Below are 26,604 nucleotides of genomic sequence, written 5' to 3' on the forward strand. Positions count from 1 at the left end.
GATGGTGACAGGTTTCTTGGACTGTTTGAATTGCCATGAGAATTGTCTGAGTCTGCTGCCAAGGGACATCAACAGGATTCTTTATGTGCAAACTCGGACACCTTTTGTACCAGGCTGTCACTGCGGTCAGTGGTTGTATTGTGTTCTCATTGGTTCAAATTCAGTTTCTCAAATCTTTGTCCTTATGCTGGTCTCTGGGTTTGGCATTTTAATGATGCTGTATTTGCCTTACTAATCTCAGCTCCCCTAGACAGTGTATGCAAGGGATGAGCAGAGGAAAAGACTTCCGTGGTATTTTACCAGCTCCCAGGAGCCTCCTTTAACAGCAATCCACTGCCACATTCTAGGCAATGTTACTGCTAGGAATATCAGGACATCAACACCAGGGATAGGGTGAGGGAGAGGGAGGGCATGAGGACTTTAGGATCAAGGAGAAGGGAAGGAAAGCAGAAGGCAAGGGGGATACTGACCTTGCAATAAAGTTGAGCTTGTAGGCTCATTTAGTTCTAAATCGGGTGGGGGACATACAGGAGAGAAAAATGAAAACAAACACATATATTATATACAGTCGCTATATATTTTTCATATATAGTTTGTATACTGCCTTTCACAAGCATTTCTAGAGGAAAGGATAAATAAAGGAAGACACAAACCAAAAGCCATAGGACAAGGTGCAGCAAGACAAACACTGAAATGCTTTCTGTCCCTTAACAGGGGTGGGATGGTGGGAAGCAAGGCAGAGGGCCACTCCATGAATTTTCCAGTGCAAATGGATTCAGTCTTTGCTTCTGCTGTGCTTGGGAACTAACTGACTATAAACAAAGGACCAAAGCTCCTTTCCGAGTGAAAGTTTTCCTACCACATCTTCATCCCATTGTCTTACAGATAGAGACTAAATCTAGCAATTTCTAATCTCATGGTACTATGATCTGGATTTCTTTGGGGCCGCCTTGAACTGCTGTGGTTCAGGAATACAGAAGCATCAGTCTCAGAATTCTATGACCAGCTCTATGGTCCCAGAGTCTAGATGCTCAGAGCCTTATTGGTTGTTAATGGCAAGGTCTACCCTGCTCCTGTAAGACTTACATCTCCCAAGATACAAACTTAACAGGAGTTTCTTACACCAGAATCTCTCACTTTTCAGTGTGACATGGAAAGGATACCCTGTTATGATTTACATGGAAGTTGATGACAAAATGACAATAATTTAGCTGGCTTTCTGCAATGACACTGGAGAAAAATTTAGTCACGGATGCTCTGTATTCACAAAAGTAAGTGCTACTGTCCAATCTGCCTACTCTGTTTGGTGGCTCTTGCTGAAAATGACACAGAACATTCCCTAGCAAATTTATATTTGTCAATGAACTTCACTAATAATGACCCCCAATTATGAATTTGGAAGAGAACATAATGTCTGGACTAGACCTGGCTAGAGATGGGGGTTGAAAATGCTCGTCTTAAACATAATTTGGATTTCATCAGCTCCATGGAAGAATGGTGCTCATGCAGATCTTCTGTGGCAGGCTCCTCAGGAATAGTCTTGCAAATGAAACTAACAAATGAGATTGATTTCTAATTCTCTAAATTTGAAAGGGATTGCATGTTTGCCTCTCCCTCCTAGAAATTTTGTATGTTCCAGCTCTGAGATCTCCTCCATTAGGGAGCATCTCCACCTGTACTCCATTTATCTGTAGTTTACTCAGGCCTCTTCCACTTATTTGCAAAGGAGCTATTAGTTCATAATGGACATTTAGCAAACCCTAGAATTTAGGATGATGGCAATGACAAAATATCCCAAAGGAGGCAGAGGGTATATGCTCTCTTCTCGGTGGTGGGAAGGGAGGGGAAACAAGGCTGTAATTGCCATACATGGGTCTGCTGAGCAAAACCAATGGCAAAGCCCTTTCTCTCTCCATCTTAGAACAGAGAGGAATTTCAAGGAGAGGGAAGACTATTTGAAAGAATGGGCATGGCTATGGCCAAAGAACAGGATGCGGGAAGGTGCTGAGGGAAACGCTGTGGATAAGCGTTAGATTTTCAAGGCAAAGGAGAATGGGCCTGCCCATTCCTAATACTACCCTTTGTGCATATAAATACCTCCCATAAATCCCTAAAGGCCTGACAGATAAAAAGTGCACTTATGACTATCTCTGTATATGAGAGAATTCTTATGACTATTCCCATGCACGGAAGGGGACTTCTAATGCTGTCCATGCACAAGAGAGGCACATGGCTATCCCTGTACATGAGAGAATGCTTAAGACTATGTTTGTTGAGGGCCTAAGCATCTCAGTCACTCTGGTCACAACTTGCCCCTTCTCAGCTGTGTTTTCTGGGATCAAATACAGCCTTCCCTTTTCCAACCTCCTCAGCTAAGGCTGGGCTGCATTTCATATGCTGAGTAGGAGGTTGGAAAGGTGTAATTGGGAAACAGAAATGGTACCACAGAGTGTGTGTTGTTAGCACCAAGGATATGTGATAGGGGTAGAATGGAGAGTGGAGCCCTTGAGGATGTGAGACTGCCTAGGTGTTCTCTAACAAGAGTGCATATTCAAATCTTTCTTTTCCCTTCCTACCACATTCAGGTGTATCTTTAACACAGGGAACGGGAGAAACTGATTGGGAAATTTGACAGTCATTGAACGTGGTGAGGTATGGAAAAATGTGCTCAAAAGACAACCAGAAATGAATCCTATGGCCCATAGAAGGTATCTGAACACATTAAGGTTTTAAAGTCATTGGCAGACATCTGAAGTCCTTCCTGATGGTAGATAGGCATGTATGCTCACTCCTGGGTAGACATTGCTCACAGGGTGTAGACATACAGTGCTTTCCACAAAGCTTGCTGTTTGCTTCTGCCACAAATACAGTGGCTAGGTATGAAACGAGGGCAGAAAAAAATTGCTTTATAAACTTAGTCCCTCAATAAAGAGTTAAGGAACTGGTGCATGAACAATGATATGAGATCTTCAAGAGGATGGCAAGGATGGGCAAATGTCTTTACCAGCCATTGACACAAATAGAGAACTTGGAAAAATCCCATTTTCTGTCTTCTTTATCTGCCCATCTCTGAAATGAATATTATTAAGGATTCCAAGGACTGTGATTCGGCTCTTATGAATGTCATTCATATTTTCTTATGTGCCAATGGCTGGAGAAGTTTCAGAAAAGGGAACATATTATTTAGCCCAGTGGGCGAAGGACTGAAGCCGTAAAAGCTCCTCTCTGAGATCTTAACTATTTTGTCCAATTATAATCTCTGAGTCAGTTCTGGAGACATCACTGAGGGGAAAATGTAATTTTTGGCATCTAAAAGCTACCCTTTTCTCTCGTTTCAGGACTTCCATCATTTTAGGTAAATGAACATTCCATTTTTTCCATCATTCCCACTTCTGATACCTATGTTCTTACATGTATGAGTTTCTCTCTCTCTTTCCCCTTTTTTATTCTTTCACTTGCTGTACCTTGCTTACTTCCAATCCTTTTCTTTTCCTCCATCCTCTCTTTCCCTCTGTCAACACTTCCTCACTTCACACTGCCTTGTTACCCATCTCAGGGCAGAGTCTCACCAAATAACATGATGCTGGCATTGGTATGGCCCAACTTGTTGGAGGCCACACACGTGTAGTTCCCGTAGTCATGTTCAGAGACGTTGAAAAAGATAAGCTTTGAGAGGAAAGGTCTGTTTTCCACTTTGACTCCCTTCTTTCCTTCAACCAGTCTAGGCAAAAAAGCAACAGAAAAGGGAAGAGGGAGGGGGGAGGGAAAAAAACACACTGTCAATTTCTCTCATAGGATGGACTTAGAGTCTAGAATTAATGATATCCTCATCCCCCACCATGATACCATCATGATAATTATTCATTCTTCTTAACAGAACTATATGTTTCCACAGGACTCGGGAAGAGCAATCAGGACAGAATATCTTGGGATCAGTCTGGAACAGTCTTCCCCGGCCATGTTAGCTTCTGGAGAAGTCAGCTGATGGGCCGGCAGGATTCCTTTTGCTTTGTAGTACAGAGATTTTCCTGTGTGTGTCTTCCTTTCTCAAAAACTAAGGGCAGTGAACTGGTGTAAGCCACTGTCCTCACTGAAATGCCCTTTGGCTCTGTGGGATGGCATAAAGCACTCTGCTCTGAGAACAGAGACCACTGTTTGATCTCCAACATTACATAGAAGTGAATCTTGTAAGGGATGCTGTCCAAGGCTCTGCAACCCATCATGAGGGTGCTTCTGTGAGCTAGTATGGGTGTGGATCCCATTCCTAGTCTGGCAGTATTCTCCATAAGGGGAGATGTCTTCACATCAGAACCAAGCTGTGAATTGGATTTTGGCTCCATGGTGGGAAGAGACTAAACACAGTGCAGGGTGGCCAGCAGAGTTCTGCATCACTTTACACTCCCGAGATGACACACATTCCCCTCCTCAGGCTTTCAAGGATCCCCCACTTGCTGCTGCTACAGACCTTAGGTTTCTTAATGGAGCTGGAGACCTTTCAGTGGCTACTGTCCCTGTTAGCTGGGCAGGGTTTTCTAAGAGTAGAATTCCATCTCCTCTCCCTTTGACTGACAGCAGACACAGGACAAGGAAGTGAATGCAGCAGCAGGGTGAAGCCCCCAAAGATGTCTGAACACCTGCTTGTCCCCACCTAAGACTCTTCTCTTTATTGCTGAATTCTACTCATGTCAGTGAAAGTGAAATGGGCTTCAGTTGTCATTTACTGCAACAGATGTCATATGCCCTCTGAGAGCTGAGACCACGGCTGCTTTGTAGCCTCAGTGGCACAAAGAAGAAAAGCTGTGGCAAGGACCACGGGGGAGAAATGTTCTTGGCATGCTGGTTGCTGGAAGGACAGAGAAACCTACTCAATGGGAGAACACCAGAAATGAATACATGGGCAAAAGAGTGAATGAACATAGGAAAATCAATGGGAAGGAGCAAAGAGGCAGCTATGAAAGGGTCTTAAAGGGGCCACTAAGCTGCCCGAACCAGGGCTTCTGAGCAAGCACTGGGGCACTGTCTCCCTTTCTCTTTCGAGTAAATGATGACACAGGTGGTGGCCCCCACCTGGACTGGTGCTGCGCAAAAAGACAGCTCTCCCTTCCTTTGTCTCAATGCACATTTTTGTCTTCTTTTCTTCATACATGTTGAGACCTCATTGTTCTGTTATATTTTGTTTCTAAATTTTTTCTACCAAGAATTTTGAATAATAGAGTACAGTAGATTAATTTTCACTGAGGCTTAGACGTCGTTCAGAAAGAGGCGTGTGTGTGTGTGTGTGTGTGTGTGTGTGTGTGTGTGTGTGTGTGTGTGTGTGTGATGTGTGTGATGTGTGGGGTATCTAGATCCTGGAACTCTCAGCCTCAGTTTCTCTTTATTACAGTAAGAAGGGTGATGTGAAAGAAGGATTTCTGATTTCTTGAATGAAGGAAGCAGCCAGCTCTATTTCTTGCCTCAGTGAGTTTGTCCACCTCTTCCTGTGTCGTCAGTTCTTCCACTGATAAAACGGTGGTGGCTGCCTACACCGCACCTTACCAGAGGCTGCCAGGATGTGTCCATCACTGGATGTGGATTTTTATGATGATGTGACTGGGTTCTAAATAAAATTTAGTTTGTTGGCGGAGGAACTAGGAGACACTTAAGGCCTTGGTGACTGCATGAGGGAAGAAAACAGTGTAGTGAACACAACCTCTGCAGTACAACAATGCTTTGCTAGGATGTCTCCCCTGGCCTTCTCTGACTCTGTGGTTTTCCATACTCAGCCTCCTCCAGTCTTTGCTCATCTCTCCACAGATCTCACAGGACTTTGTCACACCTCCAGCTCTGCCGCCTCTACTTTTATGAAAATATTTTGAACACAGACAGGGCTTACACATTTAGTTGCTGTTCATTCACCTTCAAATAGCTCTTTGATAGTGGTAATTGTCATATTGCCTAGCTGTGCTGAGCCGCTGACCCCTGTGCTGACATGCAATTTGATAACTCCTCGAAATGATCATCTTCACTGACTCACAACAAATGTCCCTGTGACGGCTGCGACAATGGGAAGGAAAGGGAACAGTCCTAATTCTTTTCTCCTACAGAAAAAGGACAGCTTGTACACAAAGGGAGGGTACAAGAGGGTCATGGACTCGTACACAGCGGTACTGATAACCTCAGGGAGGGATGTGGAGACCTATGATGGGCAGGCAACTTGAGAGTCCCTCCCAGAGGCAGATAGAATTTCTTAGGTCTGAGAAAATGTTAAAAATAGCTTCCTGCAGAACATGTTGTTTTCATAGCCTCTAAAAAAAATTGTGGGGCTCACACTGTTGTTGATGGCTTTTATTTTCTGATTTTTGCCTGGCTAAATTATATCACCTTTAAGGCCCAGTAGCTGGCAAGTGATAACACTGAAGATGACATTGAAAGCCTGACTGAACTTTCCTTAATTTAGAAAAAGCTTGTTTACACATCGCACCTCCATCGGATGTCGGGAGAGGATTTCCAGAGATTAGATTGCGACGATCTGCTATCAGGAGTCTGGAAGGGAGGTTAATAAGGAGGGGAGGACCAAGGACCGTACCTCTTGTCATCCTTGAACCATTGGAATTCTGCTGAAGGGACTGCTGAGGCTTCACATTGCAGTGTCCCCTTCTGCCCCACGGGGACACCTGTGCCCTTAGCTTCTGAGATGTATGGTGGGTCTGCAGGAAGAAGACGGTCCGTGCCATTTAAGGGTATTTTTGAAAATGAAAAACAGAAACAAAAACAAACGGCCTCATTCATGAATTTTGCTTCATAGTCTCTGCCCTACTCTGCTTATCTGCATCACCAAACTGCTGCATGGACGCTTCCCAAGAATGAAAATGGTCTCAGTGCCATTCTAAAGGAAGACATTGTCTTTCAGCATGCATTGCCTCTCTTCTCTGTGCTGAGGTGGAGTGGTGAGCTCTTGAGGCACAGTGCCTGTTTAAGCCTTTTAACTTTCATAGGCTGACACCCACCCATCAGCCTTACACTCCACGGGATGGCAGTCAGCACCTTTAATCATCCTCATAGAATTTCTGCACACCAGGTCTTGCAAAAGTGTAGGACTTCAAGCTATTCAATTCCCATCTAAGACTCACTTATAACTAATAATATTCATGGAGAATTGCCTGAAGGATGTACAGACCAGTCCTTCCCGTGGGCCTTCTGAAATGGATCCCGTGCTAAACTAGACCTCTTTGCTTGGTCTACATTCATTTGAAGTTTTCATTCAGCTACCTGTGGCATTCCAGCCATCTGCACTGGTGGGTGTTATACAACAGCCACTCTAAAATTACTGTTCTGTTGGATGCCAGGGCATTGTACAGGATGTACTGACTGTATCTGACAGTGGAGAGGATTTTCTTTATGCTCACCACACCAGGAGAAGCAAGATTTTTCCTCAGAAAAGCACCTGCTTTTGTCTTCTGGATGATGTACATCTTAGAGCCTGTGACGTTTCCTTTGCATTAATTGTAAAGGCAGATTCTAGACGTGAACCCAGCAGCCTGCTGCTTTATGTTTCACATTTCACAGGTTGAGTCCCCCCTTTTACTAATTTCCATGCTACATTTTTTCCTTTGCTTCCGCTTTTGTTTTACAACTTACATTCATTGTCAACAATTGCAAATCATCTTAAGTTCCCTTAAAAATAGAGTTTCAGTAATAGGAAAACAGGGTAGCATTGTTTTGCCTTTACTGCTTAAAGTGTTTCATTCTATCTAGATTCAAACTGGAGCACAAATGCAAACAGTAAACACCGAGCATTAATCTATGCACAGTATCCTTCCCCTCCCTCACCCTGCCCATGTTGAAGGGCGGAAGCTTCTGGGCTGCTGGTCCAGGGCTTGGGTTATATTCTGTGACAAGCAAAAACCTTCCACAAGCCACGGGGAGTCAAGTCAATGCACATAACAAGGAACCCAGAGGGAAAAGAGTGGGGAATTGGTAGAAAATCCAGGTCACCAATGTCAGGGAGAATTCAGAAGGGCTCACAAAGGGAGAATGAAGTTTTCATAGCCCTGGCCTTCAAATGTTTTGAATTTTGCATCTATTAGTTAAAAAAATAAAATTTTGAGATATACCCTCTAAAACCCGCATCAGTATATACTACTATAAATTACGTATGTAATCAGTAGTCTGTATTCATGAACATCTTCCTTACAAACGCATGAGATACAAAGAGATACAAAAATATTGCACACACAGGGGTGGTATTTGTTCTAGCTCCGGTTTCTCTGCCCCACTGGAAGTATCTGACTAGGAAGGTTGTCACTGTGTCACATGAATAAAGTACAGGGAAACTTTTTTGAAATACATTTATATGAAGCAGGTATTCAGTGCCGTTTATTGATTTGCGAGCTGTGTATGAAAGTTTGGTGTTCCATAAAGTTACTGTCAGCTGCTTTCAAAAAGAAGGGTGACACTGGATCCATGGGAAAAAAAAAAAAGAAAAGAAAACATGACTTTGGCTTCTTAGCTCTTGGAAGCAGAGAACAGAAGTGACCCTGGGTCTTCTCTGTCGCTCTGAAGGCTGGTTTATAGCTGCAGTCTTGATAAGAGGCCAGCCTCGCACACTCATGGGGTGGGGGCTGGCAAGGCCACTCACAGTTCACGGTGACCTTCACTCTCCGTACCACTGGTGCCGCCACATCATTGGAAGCACTGCATTCGTAGTCCCCTGACTGCTCCCGAGTGATGCCCTGAATTTCCAGGTACTCATCTTCACTCACAAAGCCGACAGCTGCAGGAAAAAGAGTGCGGCATAGTAAACTGGGGGGGAAAGACCAAAGACACTCATTGGAAAACACAGTAGAGGGGTTGGGGATTTAGCTCAGTGGTAGAGCACTTGCCTACCAAGTGTGGGCCCTGGGTTCAGTCCTCAGCTCCAGAAAAAGAGAGAGAGAGAGAAAGAGAGAGAGAGAGAGAGAGAGAGAGAGAGAGAGAGAGAGAGAGAGAGAGAGAGAGAGAGAGAGAAATAGGAGCTGGTTACATCTGGAGAACTGTTCCTGTATCAGCTCAAATCCTTAGGAACTCTGCAGATTCTCTCTTTCCTATTTTTGACCCCCACCCCCAATTCACACCCTCTTTTCCTTGGCTCCCCAGTGTTCTAGCTGTGGTGTTTGTGCTCCCACTGAACTCATGTATGGAGAGAATTAACTGGTTCCTCATAAGTGATCAATAATTTTGACATTTACACTGCTGGGATCTCACCACATGGTACAGCTCTGGGACTGGAGCAGGCCCCTTAACTCTTTCTGACCTCCAGGCACCATTGAAAGTGAGTCTCGGATGCTGAGCTGCATAATACAATCCTGGACACGAGTCAATTGAGGATACTCCAGAATGGTTTTACACACACACACACACACACACACACACACACACACACACACACACACACACACACACATACACACACACATTCCCTTATACATGAGACACATCAGCAGTGAAACATACACAATGAGAACACCTTTATTTTTGTATTAGACAGACAAACAGGCAGATATCAATTTTCCAGACATTGATCTCCTGAAACTCATAGGCATAAAACCCAAAGAACAAATCAATGTGAAGACCACACATGTGATGTCAAACAACAAGGACAAGCAGGAAGGGAAGAGTAAGCATTCATGACTACAAATCTTTCCCTGTCACTTAAACATTCAGAAATCTGATTTCATACCTCTAGTGAAAAATCACTAATAATAATAAGACCATATCCAAGACCATATTCCACACATGATGTATAGTCATGAGCATTCAGTTATGCAAAGACAGCCTTCCCCATGCTCCTACTCTTTCAGACATGGTCTCCAATACCCAAGGCTGGCCTCAGGCTCACTAAGTTGCCTAGACCTTGCACACCTGAACTTGTCTCCACCTCCCTACTGCTAGGATGACAAGCATGTGTCGTCACACCTGGATAAGCCCAAAACACTTAGAGAATAAGTTTCCAAATTCTGTCTCAAAGCTACCCTTGTCTTAGTTTACTATAAAGTTTCAAATAAAGAAGGAAAATGTTCTTTACCTTCTGGGATTTTCCTTCCTTAACTGTTTAGTGAGGATGGTGAGGATGATGATACCGTACAATAAGATACTGTGAAACATGAACAGCAGCAGGGGGCATTGTGGTTAATTCTGGGACAACAGACTGAAATTGGGATTGTCCCCAGAAATGGAGAATTGCTTTTCCAGTGTAACACACAAAACAGCCCCGATATCTCATGGAGTTACTGAGAGCCACAAATAAAAAGAACACAGCACTCACGAAAGCATGTGGAAACTTGCATGTACTGCCCGCCTGGTAATGCAGTTAATCCTAAAAGTTTTAGAGAAGCTCAGAGGGAGGTGGGATAAAGCCGCATTCACATGGACAGCCCTAGAAATGGAACAGGGACTTTGGAATCTAGGTCATAAAAGCCTTCCACAATGTCACATGATTCTGTTAACCCAGAACATGAAACCAATGACCGAGAAGTTAGCACAACACAAAGAAGGATGTGCATGGCATGTAAGCTGTAGCTGTATATGACAGTGCTGTCCTCATTCTTGACATGTCAACAGCAACAACAGCAACAGTAGCAACAATAATAGAAAAATAAACACATCCCATTATGTTGTAAGCAAAAGCCATTACTGTCCACCATCCTGCAAATTTTAGCCATGCTTGGGGGTGGGCTTTGAGGTTTTTCTTGCTCAAGCTTCCCTCAGTGTGACTATCAGTCAACAACCTGTCGCCTGCAAGATGTAACACTCTCACTCAGCTCTAGCACCACATCTGCCTGCATGCCACCATGCTCCCCATCATGATAATAATGGATAGAACCTCTGAAACTGTAAGCAAGCCACCCTGATTATATGTTTCTTTTATAAGCATAGCCATGGTCATGGTGTCTCTTCACAGCAATAAAAACCCTAAGATACTAAGTTTGTGCAACCATCCAGCAACATCATACCAACCCAGAGCACTCATTTACATATATTTAGGCTTATGCAATCTGTACTGCATGGGTCCCAACATTTTCTTCCTTCTATTCACTTTGAAAGGGAAAAGAAGTGCCAGCATCTCTTATGAAAAAAAACAAAAAACAAACAAACAAAAAACCCCAACAACCATGAAAAACATTTAATTCACAAGAAGGAGCAAGGGTATACTGATTAAGTAGAAAGCAGAAGACCATCAACTGGAATCCCCAAAGACTCACAATTTCTAGAAGAAACTTCTGAGTCAGTATTATGGTTTCAGATTAACACACTCTTTAGGACCTTGGTCTGAGGAAGGCTAGAGGAAATGAGAAGGGATTCTAGTGAAGAAATTGCGATTCCTCTTACATGGCTGTTGTTTATTTACTACCAACTGCAGGCCAACATTTGTCAGATCTTTTCGCGCCAGAGTGCTATAATTACTGTGCAAAGCATCTCAGAGACCAGTGTCACACTTAATATTCCCATTAATTTTAAATGGTAGTCCTTGGTACATATGTGTGGCAATTGGTGTCATATTTTAATTAGGCTTGCCCTACACCATCTGAAATTAATAATAGCTCGAATTACCAGTGTAATTTATAAATTAACAGTGCCTCAGCATTAGGAAATAAATTAGCTTTGGACAGCTGTTTCTGGACTGAGCTCCAGTGCCATTGCAATGATAGGTGGGACCTCAGGTCTCTTAGGGCCAGGTAGTCCACCACCAAGACTGAGGAACAAGAAGGGATGCATTCTTCTGGGCACTTGCTTTCTCCAATTGAAGTCTCTGTGTGTGTTTTTGTTTTTGTTTTGTTTTGTTTTGTTTTTTGATCTGGATCTATGATCCAGATGTTTGTTGTGATCACATTGAGATTTCTAGAAGCTGAATTGTGATTAACTTACTCTGTGGACATCCAAAAGGAAGAACATTTGGAAGGAGTGCAGTCATGAGCTGATGTGCAAGCTAGTAAATGGTCATTGACATTGAAAACTCATCAAGTAGTCTGTAAAAATGTGGGGGTATGAATGATCATGAAAATTCATCTATTCTTGCCAGGTGGTGTATAAGGAAGGAAGCAGATGGCTTAGGATTTGGGGAGGCATATGCTCTTTACTGATCCAAATATTTAGTATATGTAAGTCATACAGAAGCCAATGAGACTTTATTTTACCATCATAAGTCCTCAGACAAAGTGAGAAACAATAAAGAACCCACATAATTTCATTGATTCCCAGAATATACATTTTTCTGACTAAGCAAGACCTATGAAAAGTTGTTCATCTCTGTTAAAGAGCTTTATAAATTTTACTTCCCATTGTTTTCAGCTTTCTTTTAGTAGGAAGTTTTCTTACCAGGGTCTAAGTGGAAAAAAATGGGGAGAAAGGTGAAAATCACACTCACAGTAAGCTAAACTCTGCAGCACCAGAAGTGATGTACCTACTGGTGCTACTTAAACAAATGAACAGAGCACACTAAACCAAAAGACAAAGTTTTAGCATGTAAAAACAAAAATCAAGGTTTCTTATAACAGCATTTGCACTCTGGCAGTGAATTGATCAGTGATTTATTGCTAGCATGAAGAACTTAGAAAGAATCCAGGAGGGGGAAAAACAAAAACAGTTTAACTGAGCACATTTTCTAAAGTGCTACAGCCATCTTAAGACGGAAAGTGGCAAGCCGCTTGATAAAAGCCGGTGAAAAGAGTCTCTTCATGATCAATAACTACTCATCTATAAGTTGGCTTTCTCTTCTAAAGAAAATGCATCCTTGGGTGAAAATGACACTCTTCATCCTAAAATATCTCCCTCTTCATGGCACAACTCTTCAGACACCACAAGTGGATCCCTGTTTTCTTTAACATCATACATATGCCTGTGCCTTACTATAAAAGCACCCCCCCCACGCCCGCCCAGAGGAGCCCACTACACATTAGAGTTTATCTTGCATTGGTGTGCAGAAGAAAGTGACAGATCGCCTTTGTAAAGAACAGGAGTTTTGAGTCACACAAAACTAATTCTCGACCATCTAGATTCATGATATGGTGGGTCTGCTAACTTCTCCGCACTACCAGTTCTTCTTCGGAACAATCCAGAACACTACCATGCACTTCCAGCACTGCTGTGAGAGGCGGTTGCTGTGGGGAGAGTGAGAGGCGTGGGATCAGCTCTCCGTAGGTACCGGTCACTCTAATCATTGCCATCATCCATTGTGGAGACCCACAGAGGTTTCCTAGTGAGAACTTACTCAGGGTCAGAGAATCGGGGCTTGCTTTACCCAGCAGGGCTGCATAAGGAGATGATTTGGCCACGGACATGTTTACCAGGTGTCTGGAAGGGTCTACACTTGGCTGTACATTATTGCTTTGATCTTGCAAGGAGGAAGTTTTCTGCCTCTCTCCCTTGGTTCATTGTAAAAAGCCCTTTTGAATAAAGCTCTGGGCTGTTGGGTATTGATCTAGACCCCCGAAGCTAGTCTGTGTCTCTGTCTTTCTCCTCGCTGTCATCTAATATTTTCTCATTCCTTTCTCCTCCAGCCAAGAACCCTTTGTGAGGTGGGAGCAGGTCGGAGCTGGACTCCTACAATCCATACCCTAATGCTATCATGATTCTTAAAATTTTATTTTGTTTTATTTTAGTTGTCTGTAGATGAGGTGAGCATGTGCATACATGAATGCTGGTACTCATAAAGTCCAGAAGAGTGTGTCAGATCTATTGGAACTGGATTTCCAGGTGTACCAACAAATGTGGTGCTGGGAACTGAAACTGGGTCCTATGTAAGAGCAGTACATGCTCTTAACTGCTGAGCCATCTCTCCAGGCCTGCATAGCACTATAGCACTTTTATTAAAGTTTTTTTTTTTTTTTTTTTTTTTTTTTTGTGTGTGTGTGTGTGTGTGTGTGTGTGTGTGTGAGAGAGAGAGAGAGAGAGAGAGAGAGAGAGAGAGAGAGAGAGAGAGAGAGAGAGAGAGAGATCTGAGTGGAGGAATGTGTACGTGTGTCATGTACAAGTGTGTAGAGGTCAGAAGTTGATGGCAGATGTCTTCCTCAATCATCCTCCCCCGTACGTATTGTGGCTAGGTCTCTCGAGAAAACCAGAGTTTGCATACCCCAGATGCCCAGGTAGCCATCTAGTTTCAGGGATCCCTTTTCTCTGCCTACCACAGTTGTCAAGATTTTATGTGAGTGTCAGAGACACAAACTCCATTCCTCATGTTCATGTGACAAGAACTTTACCCACGGAGCCGTCCTGTAGGCCTCTCCTACTGTGACTATAATCAAGCTCTGCTGCTTTTCGTCTTAGACACATATGATGATCCCATCTTCCTAGACTGCTCTTGTCACCTATTAACCTAGCTCAATCACATCACACCTCTATTTCAAATTCTAATTTGTCCATGAAAATTCTATAATTTGAGATGAACTATCCCTCACTCCCCCAAACGGTATGCTTATGACTGAATTATCAGTCAAACGTTACTGCACTTGGGGCCTCCTTCTTTTGCTCCCTTCTTTCCTTCCTTCTTTTTGTTGTTTGGAGGGAAGTTTTCACTTTGTATTGTAGACTGGCCTCAAACTGTGGCAACCCTCCTAACTTAGTCCCTCCAGTGCTGGGATCACACGCATGAGCCACCATCCCTTGCCTGGAAATGAAGAATTTAGAGAGTAATTAAGCTGAGACACAGTGCTAGGGTGGCAGTATTAAGGCATATGGGGAGAAGATGGCACAGCGACAGGTATGAAGCTTCCCTGAGCTAGACCATGCCAAGGATTGCCAAAAGACATTAAAGAAAGGGGAACAGAGGATGGCCCTTCCCGCAGTTGTTAGAGAAAGTCCTAGACTAACCAAGGCCTTGATTCATGTGTCAAGTCTCACATAACTGTGAGGTAATAAAATGAGATCGTTTGTTACACCTAAATTTTTGTATGTTGTGCAGCATCCCGGGGCATTAGCATATGCCCTTTATTTTCTGTTGTTGATGTCTCTGAATGTTCTCCATCCCTGCTGCAAATTAAATTCTAACTCTTCGAAATAATAAAATAATGAATCTAAAGGGTTTAAAGGAATGTTGGTGGTTCCATTAGCTTATCATTTGTGTGCTAAGACAAAGACATCCTGCAGGAGAATTCTCTAGAGGGACTGGTGAAGACATAACTACGTGGGTTCCACCAATATGTAGGGAACCAGGGTCTCCTGAGTGGAGAACTTTTTTCATAGCCTTACCTGGGAATTATTTTGTACAGACACTGAACATGAAGCTCTAATGCTGTTTTCCAACAGTCATGGGACACTCTCTGGCTTCTTTCTTTTTTTCAATGTAGTTGAACTTCTTAAACAATAGGGACCAGGTCATAGTTATCTCTGGCTCTCAATGCATTTAGAAAACTAGCTTACTTGATTTGAAATTTGTCAAGCACTTACTGATACACTTACTGGGTTGAGCATTTACAGTCATGAAATGATCCAATGACTCAACAGGTTTGAATTCAATCAAAACAATCCCAGGACAACTCATGGTTCCCCGGCCCTCAGGTAGCTCTATCTCTAAGGCTGGGTGACTTCTGACATTTGTCTTTCATATGATATTTGTATTTTCTGACTTAAAAAAAACCTGTAATTCTGATTAGTGTTTTAGGAAAAGATTTTCTTTAAATATGTGACTTTTGAAGGCTTCTGAAGCGTTTAGTATAATTTATATCTAGTCTTGCAGCCAATTATTTCCTCAGAGGAGTGTGCTTAATTTAAAACTGTAGCTCAATGAGTAGGCATGAATTATCTCACAGGTAATGTTTTCCAGCCAACTTTTCAGGAGTACATCTACCTTATTAAGCAATGTGACAACCAAAGCACCAAAATGAAGAAGACTGAATCAAGCTAGATACATGATCTTCCCCTCCCAAAGCCCCACGGGAGCTTCTCACTAGCCCGATTACTGAGCTCAAAGGCTTGCTGCAAGACAGAGCCAACCCAAGCGCCTGAGTTCACAGATTGGGCAGTAAAACTCTTTTAACCGAAAATAATAACAACCATGTTATAATTTTTATCATATCCAAGAATAAATTCGTCAGGAGGACAGCTGTAGCTATTGCAGGGGATACAGCTGTATCTTTGCTTAATATTTTTACGGTATGTATAGCAGCTGAGATCAAATCAATGGACCACAGAAACTGGAAAAATATAGAAGCCAGAATTCCAGCATCAGAAGTTCAGTGGAATTATTTTAAAAATTTAATGCCAACACAGGATTTAGCCGTGCCAGCCAAGGACTAGAGAAGCATTTGAACTACTGATACTTCCCACGCCTCAGTCTGCATCAGCGTGTTTTTGCAAAGCTCAGACCGGGCTTTAGGACATCTGCTTTAAAATCAAGTGAGCTGGCATCCACACCTTTGACAGTAAGTGAGCCTGCACAGGTGGTGTTTAGACTGGAGGAAGCCATGTTCTTTTCCAGCACTGGGTGAGAAAGTCCATGAAAACACTACAGTAGAGGGAAGGTTCTGAGTATCAACTGCAAGGAGTTAGAAGGAGCATTTTAAGGTGGGAATGAAGGAAGTGATCAAAACCAGAAATGAAAGGTAAGTAGGAAGATAGTGCCACTGTTGCCTCCAGGGTCAGGGTCTGCCTGAGCACCCAGTGTAGCCCTGGAATCCAAGAGCACCAATCATTGCAATGTAGAACACAGAAGTGGGGCATGTCTGTGGCCTTTGATGCTCAGCTGGATATGATTACGGGGTCGAACTGGCTGTGTACATAATTCACATTGAAATAGGTGCAGTAGGCCGAGACTACAAACATTAAACATGTTTGCAAAACATGGTATTGGTGATGAGTGATTTATAGTATACATAACATAAAAATATCAAGCAAAGAGGCAGCTGTATCCTCTCCAATAACTACCACTGTCCACCTGACAAATTTATTCTTGGGTATGATAAAATTTACAACAGGATTACTATTATTTTAGGTTATAAGAATTTTATCACCCCATCTGTGAACCCAGGAACTCCGTTTGCTCTGCTCTTTGGTGCAGAACAGCTTCTGGGGGTCTCGGATGAGGCCAGAACAAAATGATTGAAGAGATACTGAGGCTATAAGCAGTTCTTCCTGGCTACAAGTGAACAGCCATGAGGTTGGATGCAACCCACACCCTATAGACTATACTGGATGACAGCTCCTTTGTGTGTCAGACCCCTCTTCCATAAGGTGGGAAGATCGTACCACCTGGAGGAGAAGTGTGGGTGTGAAATGTGTACATAGCTATGGCCAGTCCTCCCAGTGAATGGAACTAGCACACCCACTGGTTTTAGTGCTTTGAACTAAGTTTGGGCACCTTTTAATATTAAAAAAAAATCAAGACAAGAAAATCTAGACTAAGAAATGAAAAGAAGGTCAGATATCATCTTTGCTGGTAGGAATGTAATAAACTCTACAAAGGATTCATAATATATCCTTTAATTAGTATCTCTACTCCTTTCACTTAAAATAGGATTTGATTTACAAGAAATACAATTTCTGAGGATCACTTCTTCTTAAAAACAAATCAAGTGTAGTTGCATATGCCAGGTAAGCCTGCTTGAGGGCTTGAGAAACATCTCTGAATTCACAACTAAGAACAAAATGTTAAAGACACATTTACACACACACACACACACACACACACACACACACACACACACACACACTCGATTTTCCTCCAGATCTTGATCAGAGGGCTGACACAAAAGAGAATCTGATGATCTCTGCAAGAGTGGGCAAATTTAAAAGCTGTCTTTCATAGAAAATGTTCTGGAAGGTTTCAAACTGATTTTATCCTGCAGCAAACTGAGGAATAAGCCTGTAAAGACTTGGTGAGAAAATTACTTTTGCTATCAAACTTTAGAAAGTGACATCGGCTGAACCATTCTAAATGGCTGACTTCCATCTTTAAGAGGACACATACTTCAACAGGTTACTGTTGGTTACCAGCAAGCTAGGAGTTCAATGCCTCCATGCCAGTTCCTGTGTGCCACTCTCTGATTTCTAGCTAACATGGACACTTCTCATTCTTGGGAAGCTTCTCTCAACAATTCTTGCAAATTCCCTTTCTGTTGGATGCAGAGATGTTAACTGTGGCTGAGGTCTTCATCTGAGTCAAGGCTACATTTATATATGAGGTACACACAGGATAATATTCCCTAAACAGTTTCATTGTTCAACAGAACCCCTGCTTGTGACAGAAATGCAAACTGCACTCACAAAATTAATCTGTTAACCTGATTTATCATAAAGCAATATGAATTTGATAAAAATGTGAACTGGCACCAACTATCTATTGCATGTGTAAACATATATATGTACATATATCTCAGTAACAAATCTAGTATAGATCCTCCATATGTTAAAACTAATTTGATATTTGGAAGTGAATTTTTATATATATTTGAGTATTTATGAATATGCACATATAAAGTGTAATATTTTAAGGTCTAAAGAAGAAAAAAAGAAATTTCCTTAGTACAGATCTGGGAATTTTTGAAGAATAAATTATCTCTATATAAAAAAGAAGTTGCAACCTAAAATATTTGTGACAAGGAGCCCTCTGTATTCTTCCCTGGAGCCAGTCCCTGTGAACTTTTTAGGAAAGGCCAGGACTTTCCCTAATGATAGTGGTGGCAGTTTTCAGGGCAGGTGAGGCTTCTGAGGCTACTAGGCTGTTGGCTAGGTCCCCTTCCTGTGCTCCCTGCTTGAGGACCTGCCAGCTGAGTTCTGCATGTAGACCTTCTATTACGGGTGATGCTATCAAAATCAAAGCACACAGCTGGATGCTTGGAGTTCTCAGCGTGATGTCTGGAACCTGAGTATTTGCAGGAGTGCAGCTGATGGCTGCTAGAAAATAAATAAAATATAAATAAATAAATCAGCTTTTGATTTGTAAAACTCAGCCAATTTGATCTGAAAGACATTGATGGGGGATAAATATAGAAGCCAGCAGTGCCATGCCATCTCAGGCTATAGGCGTTTGCTTTGCTTCTTTCCCACTCTCTTGAGACAGGAGTCGGTGTGGTGTTGACAAAGATAAAGGACTGAACTGCTTTGGAATTGCTTGCCCACATTCATTTAATGAAATTCCACTTATTTGAGAGACTCCTGAAGGGTTAAGATCTTCCTGGCCAGGAGAGGGCATGCCTAGCAAGAGGTCCACTTCTAGCAGTCTTCCTGCCCACCGCCTTGCAGCAGTCTTAGACGCATGAGGGTTGGCACCTGAGCATCTGGGATTTAGCTATCAAGACAATTTGTGGAGCATCTCTTTAATTAGAGAAGTGGGGAACTCTGACCCAGGAGCTTGTACCTGAGGAAACAGCTGTGTGTGTGTGTGTGTGTGTGTGTGTGTGTGTGTGTGTGTGTGTGTGTAGTGACAAGCACATGTAGTGATAAGCACACATAGACACATACACAGACACACAGACACACAGACACACTCACACACACACACACACACACACACACACACACAAAGATGCATGCAAATATGCATGCCTTCACTAACAGGCCATTCCACCCTTGACTAAAAGGGAGCCTGAGGGCAGGTAAGATGGGACCAACGTTGTATCTGTATAGTTTTGCTCCTTCATGTCACATATAGTGATGGTTTAGAACCAAATCTGCATTGGTTCTGCACACACCTCCTCGAAATCTAGCTGGCAAAAGGAAGACCACAATGGCAGGGTTAAGCAAGCCATATGTGTGCTTTCTTAAACATTTTGTGGAGAACAGGAAGGGAGGTGGCTTATCTATAAGCCCTTTATGAGCATGAATAATCATACACATCTCGGAATTCCTGTGCTCATGAAAGGGGCAAGTCTTTGCCCACCAAGACCTGAATTGAAAGATATGGGGAATGGGAGGCTCTACCCCTATGCATGGAGGTCGTGGGGTGTAGGCTGAGGTGGGAGATAGTGGACATGGCTTTTCGTTTTGGAATGGCATTCTCCAATGCAGATCACACTGCAGACTCTCCTTAAGTTCATTTATCAGTGAGCTCACCAAGGAAAGCCTTACAAAGAGGTGGTTGTTTGGGCAGGTGTGGAGAAGAGAAGCTGGGGTGGTGTCACTCTATCCTTGAGATAATCTCAGGGAGTCTTTCAAGCAGATTCAGAAAGAGTTAATGACAAGGTGCTCTGAATGCTAGGGATGCAGATATGATCTCTATATTTGCAATCAGCATAGGGAGGATGCACACCGGCCATGTATGGGCAAAGGATAATAACTGAGGAAATCACATGAACATAGACATAGGCAAGCAGGAAGAAGATCTGAAGAAGGAACATTTGGGCCCAGAGGGAAAAGGAGACATGACTGAAAACTTTGTATTTGTCATATATAATTATAGTCTTCAAGTAGGAAAAGAAGGGGGCGTGTTTTCAAACAGTTGTCAAAACCTAGCCACCAACACAGATACTTCATACCTAACTGCGCTACCTGCAGCCTGTGCAGGCCCCCTGCCCATCTGTTTGTGAATTCCTCTCAGCTTTGTTATTAATTCCAATATACACAGGTGGAGTTTTTCAACCACATGGAATCTATAATAGGAAGAGTGTAGGGAAAACAACAGAAGGTCTGATATACTATTTTCTGGGATACATTACTAATGTTCCCCTTATACTTCTTATTATTTTCTATGAATCCTAAAGGTAAGGGCATGCACATCTGGATATTGGATAGAAATGACACAATAAAACAAGACACGTATGATGTTATTGATTTCTGCTTATAGCTATTCCTTTATGAACTAGGTGGCCTTGAGGGAGTTATCAAATCTCACTGCCATGTTTAGTAAAATGCAGCTATCCTTTTACTACTTATAGATTAGATATGAGAATTAGATGAGAAAATTTGTGGAAATGCATAGAAACAATGATTGGCACGCAAGAGGCAATCAATGTCGGAAGAAAAAAACACAGGAGAACTTGGGGTGGGTACTCAACAATGACGTCTGATAACACCCACACCTCCACTGTTTCTGACTTCACTCTCCAGGTAATTTCCACCTAGAAAACCCGTGTCTCCAGTGGAAATTCCTGGCTATAATCATGATTTCCGTGTCTGCTTTCCAACTTAAGAGCCTGCTGAACCCCAGGCTCATAACTGCAGGGGAATGCCCATCTGTCGTTCCCCAGACTTAACAGCCTAGACTCCCTTCCTCCTCTCATCTTCGTGCACAGCTCTGCCAAATCCCAGTTCTCCTGAGGTGAGGCAGAATTGCCTTCCCTTACTCCTCATCTTCCTCACCTCCAATCAAGGAATCCTGGTGGAGGAGTCCCACCTGCCCACTGAGCATCCTGACGTGCTATTAATTTCTTCATCAGGACTCTTCTCTTAATTTAAGTCCTTATTATCTTCTCTGCCTAACTCTGTAACTCTGGCTTATTTGTTAATTCTATTATTACCCAATTCATTATTGATAAAATATTGGCAATAGTAGAAATCAATCTAATTGCCATTTAAACCCCTTCTCCACTCTCCACTTGACAAGACTCAGTGACATGATATACAGAAGCTCCTCTGGGCCCTTGCCCACTTCTCCAGGTTTGTTTATCACTCAGTGTTTTCCTCAAATGCACCAGCAGCATTCTAAAAATATGAGGCAGCACATGAATCTGTGTGTCTGAATCTCCCCCACTGTGTCTGGAATCAAATACCTCCTTTGTCCGCTTTAAACATCTATGCAGGCTTCAAAGCAGTCTTGGACAGCGCTGCTCTGGGAACCCTGTTTTGACCCTCACACATCCTTCCTTGTCTCTACTCAGTCAGTACTCAGTGTACGCTTCTGTTTGTTGTGTGGTGCAAGAATAATGCTTCATTGTTGTGTACTACTTTTCAACAGAACTGAATCTTTTATTTATTCTACATACAACAGTTTTAAGCGCATTGTAGTCACCAAGTGATTCCAAAGTCAAAGCTGGAGTAATTGAAATAGCTGACTGATTTAGATGGCTGACATAGCCATCATGGACTATTTAGAACCTTCTTTTCTTATTTCTAAGGAAATAGCTGATATCTACCTTTAAAGATTTTCCTTTGTTTCTTTTTTTTTGTTGTTGTTTGTATGTGTATTAAAGGTCTGAACTCATAAAAAAAAAAGACTTCTCAAAATGCCCTAAGACTAAAGAGTTTTATTCCACATTCCTGAAGGAGAAAAAGCCTAGACCTGGGGCAAATCAAGAGAGAGCTGAGTTTGTCTGTCTCCACAAATGCCCTTCCTTAAATGTTCTCACTGTTTATGTCCCTACTTCCTCTGGCTATGAGGACACAGTGTGCCCTAATCAGAAGAGTCTAGGAGAGCTTTCTTATGTCATCATCAATCTGGTTAAAGTTTTTCTGAGTAGAATCCGCTTGGTGATTCAGCTTTGTCTATTTGTAATTAGTCAGGGGATGATTGCAGGGGATGTGATTAGGCTCTTTACCTTCCTGGGACAGGCAGTGGGGGAAAGTGCTGCCATCAACAAGAAACAGGCCTCTGCAAAGGAAGGGGAACCTCTGTGTGGGGACACTGGCCACATGCCCACTTTGAGAATAGCTCTGCACAGGAAATAGAAGCAGCATTGAAGGAGATGGTTCCTAGCAAGACCTGATTCCAGGGAAGGTACTGAATTCAGCTAAGCAAGGTAATGCCATTTAAGAGCGTCAGATCTATCGACCCAAACCTCTCCCCTCCTGCATCAAGATGTTTGGAGCCTAAGATACCTATGTCTATCCTAGATCTAGAATGGAGCCTGCCACTACCAGTGTTGTGTCCTCCCCCGCCCCAGATCTGTTGTTCCATGTAAATCACATTTACATGCAAACCTCAAATCTCCTTCAAACCTGGTAACTCTCCCTGTCCCTTAATTCCAACTAATGGGATTAAGGAACATTTCATTTCATCAGTAACCAATGGTATTGGTCCCTGACATGGAAAACTTAGCTACTTTTACTGTTGAAAAGTTATTTGTTATTGTTGTTTAACACTCAGTTTCAAGATACTAATCACCACATCCAAAATTTGACTATCCCTTTCCAGTGGAATGACAGAAAGAAGTCATAAATGGAGTCAGTGGCTGTAAGCATGGGAAGAAGGTGGAGAAAAGGAGGGGAGAAGCATTAAGTGGAGAAGAAGAGGATGTGAGAGAGGCGGTTGATAAAATTATATGTTAAGCATGTACAAGATTTGTGCAAACCCACAAAAGCCCATGATGGAGACCTGAACTGGGTACGATGTTCTTTCCCTAGCTACTGGCAATTCTAAGCCAGTGAGAGAGGGTCACTTTTCTCTAAGAGTGTGCAGCCTCTGAAAAGTTGACCACACCCCAATGAAAGGCCACCCATCCAAGAATATTTGGGTAATACAAAATGGTCTGGATACAAAGTTGAGTGGGAACTGAACAGGGAATAAATCTGGGAGAAGTTGGGGGAAGGGTGAATATATTTTTGATTGTGAGCCTAGCCTTTAATGTGGAGCCATATCTCCAGCACAAGGAGGTGTGTGAATATAATCAAAACACATTGTACAACTTTCTCAAACTAATATAAAGTTACATGTTAAATAAGAAAAGCGAGTGGTTGCTAAAGGCAGGTCTTCAGTTGTTTAGGCAGATTAGGGGCTTGCTTCCATGATTCCTGTATTCCTATGGTGGCTTTATGCTGTTGCTACTTCTGGAGGATTCAACCACAATTACTCATTTTTGACATCCTCTGATGCTTTCAAGACCACAGCAGTAGACCGAGTCACCATTTTTCTACAAGTGAATAGTACTCTAGGATATTATTATATCTAGAAGGCCAGCCCACTCTGTTTCTGTAAAGCACAAAATAGTAACTATTTTAAGATCTTCAGATCATGTGGCCTCAGTTCCGTTTATTGAACGCCACTAATATGACATCAGAAGAGACACAAAAACTACATGGTTGTGGTTGCATTTTAATAAATTTTAGTAGTAGACAATGGCATTTAACTGTCATGCCATTTTAATTTGTTACAATATACAATGTGGTGCATCCTAAGCCACCACTGAGGAGAGGCTCCAAGACCTCCTGAGGATGTAAAATTCCAGAGGTTCAAATCCCTTATGTAAAATGTATTTACAGATAGTGCTCTCAGCATGGCCTCCTGTAGACTTTGAGTTATTGCTAGATTATGTACAAAGTCTCACATACTATAAATCTACAAAACTGTTGTGCCACACTATGTTATTTGGAGGATAATGATAAAAAAATGTGGTCTGGAAATGTCTCAGACAGATGTAATGATTTTGGATTGTGGATAGCTGAGTAGATGAATACAGAACTCTTAGATAAAGAGGATAAACTTTATTCTCTTTTTGATTCATATTCAACAATTCAAAAATGAAAAACATAGCTATACAAAAGTGCCAGCAGGTTGAAGCTGACCCATCAGCTGCAGTTCACTGACCCTTACTCTATGTTTCAATTGCCTGTTTCCATCAGTTTCATAGTGTACTGTTCATCTAGCCCTGCCTTTGTCTTAACTCCATACCTTCCATCTCTTCACTCAATACTCTCATTGTGAACTTTGGATCCTAGTCTTCATGGCCAGTAGCTCCTTTATGTCCTTGTATTCTTGGAGAGGCACCATCCTGACCCTGTCATGGAGGTCTGGGAATCTGTATGGCCCTACAGACCTGCAAGCAGAAGCTACTGATTTTCAAATAACATACACACTTGGTTATCACTTGGTGTCTTTGATTCCTAACAAAAGTTGCAGACTGAGTTGTTTTCAAAGCTGTGGCATTGAGGCTCTTATCTTAATAATTACATATTTCTCTCCTTCACATTTCTCTGTTGACCTGGCCATTACTCCCCATTCATGGAACATCTTTGTTCCTGGCTTAGAGTTTCCATCACCAGTCCAACGCCTACCATTATTCTCAGAGACCTGCTGTCCAGAAACACAATTGATCAAAACCTAACTCCTGTTCTTGGTTCTTCATGACTCTTTCGTCTGATCTCTTCAGTGACTTGTTTCCCGTTTTAAACCTGGAACTTACCAGAGGCTGTACCACTTCTGAAGTCATGAACTGAATGCTGCAGTGCATCCATGACATCCTGTCTTTCCACAGCGTTTGCCATGTCACTGGATACAAACAATTATTCCTTCATTCTGGGGTTCTCAACCTTTTCTGCCTTACTTCTCCCTTTAATCTCTTTTGACAAACCTTAGACTTAGGACCTATCATTTTCATCTCTCATGCAAAAATACCCTTACCCTCACTTCTATTTCTATGCTACTATCATTAATGTGAAGAACTCGGTCCCATTCCTGACAAAATGTAATTCCTCTTTAGGGTCCATGTATTTCTCCTACCTTTCCAAAGATATCTCTCCATCAGCTGTCTCTGCTCTTTCTTATCTGTCATCAGCTTCTACTGTGCTGGACCATGTCTATGAATGCTCCTCTTTCGCCTTTTAACTCTCTGTCCCATCACCACTGTGCTCCACTGACTTGTATTCATCGCCAGGCTCCTTTAAATGAGTGTCCATATGTGCTATCTGAAGTCCTTCATCCCTTGTTCCTACTTCAGACAATCTAATCTAGCACCTGTTCACACCTCTCCGCTGACCTTATCCACATCAAAGCCATCAAATGATGGCCACGTTTCCAATCTTTTTTTTTCACCTTTCCAATTTTATTGCACGTGTTTAAGTATTTTCTTAAAAGATATTCAGCAGCCATTTACAAGGTTGACAGCTAACTCCTTTAAATGGTCTTCTTAGATGTCATAACCTCTGAATTGTCACTTACTTCTCTGGTAACACCTTTAAAACCTCCTTAGTTAGATTCTCCTACTTTGCTCAACTTCTACATATTAGATTGTTCAGAGGCCAGTTCCAGGTACTCTTTATATTTTTTCACTGTTAAATAATTTCTTAGGCCATATCATTTATTCTGCGGCTTTGAACATCCAGGTATATGGCAACAACTCAAACATTTCTTTCTCGGCCTTATTTCTTTTCTATGAACTCCAGACTTACTCATACAATGGTTAATCAAACACAGTCACTAGAAGTCTGGTATGCATCCCAATTTTGATATTTCTGACACAGAATCTTCAAATTTTTACTCTCTTAAGTTTCCATTATTTACTAGTAACCCCTTAGTGTCTCACACTATTCCCCAACTGCAAAAACAAATGTGTTACCGAGTACGATGAATTATACCTCTAAATGAGGCCTGGATTCTACCCTCTTCACTCGATTTGAACATATGTAGCCTTACTTCAGAGAATGCTAGAATAGCCTTTTGAGATTTTAAAGTTCTAAAATCTGTTTGTAGATCTTTACTTGAACTGTATTCCCATTATAATATTAATGGAGTATTGCCATCTGTTTCGGCAATGCCACACCCAATATGGATTCCAGCACATCCTGGCATTGTCTGAGGACTTCTTTTCTTTAGCATGTCCTCTGTGTTTTTCTGTACTTTCTCAGGCCTGCCTGAAACAATTGACAGTGACTGGAGAAGCTTAGCTCATCTTTGGCCCCAGGTTTGCCTATGCTATTACCTGGAAGCCTCTTCCCTCCCGGGTTTTCTTTTGCTTCTTTTAGGTTACAGCTTAGATTTCATCTTTGTGAGGTTCGATGTCCCGTGTT

At 42.2% G+C, this 26,604-nt stretch overlaps 1 protein-coding gene across 6 annotated transcripts in view; it reads right to left on the reverse strand.

Moving 5' to 3' along the window:
- The window catches only part of Ntm (neurotrimin), a 990,539-nt gene that overhangs the window by 11,581 nt on the left and 952,354 nt on the right, over positions 1-26,604 (reverse strand). For 4 of the 6 annotated variants that reach the window (XM_052755585.1, XM_052755587.1, XM_052755586.1 and 1 more), the window contains exons 5-8: positions 8,618-8,752; positions 6,566-6,686; positions 3,570-3,721; positions 471-506 (exon numbers count right to left, since the gene is read on the reverse strand). In XM_052755585.1, the coding sequence (XP_052611545.1) occupies positions 471-506; positions 3,570-3,721; positions 6,566-6,686; positions 8,618-8,752 (444 nt within the window). The remainder of the gene's footprint in view (positions 1-470; positions 507-3,569; positions 3,722-6,565; positions 6,687-8,617; positions 8,753-26,604) is intronic. The other 2 variants (XM_052755590.1, XM_052755589.1) reach the window with 1 other exon arrangement.

Source organism: Peromyscus californicus, unplaced genomic scaffold (assembly GCF_007827085.1).
Source record: "Peromyscus californicus insignis strain IS unplaced genomic scaffold, ASM782708v3 Scaffold_11__1_contigs__length_118956290, whole genome shotgun sequence".
NCBI lineage: Eukaryota > Metazoa > Chordata > Mammalia > Rodentia > Cricetidae > Peromyscus > Peromyscus californicus.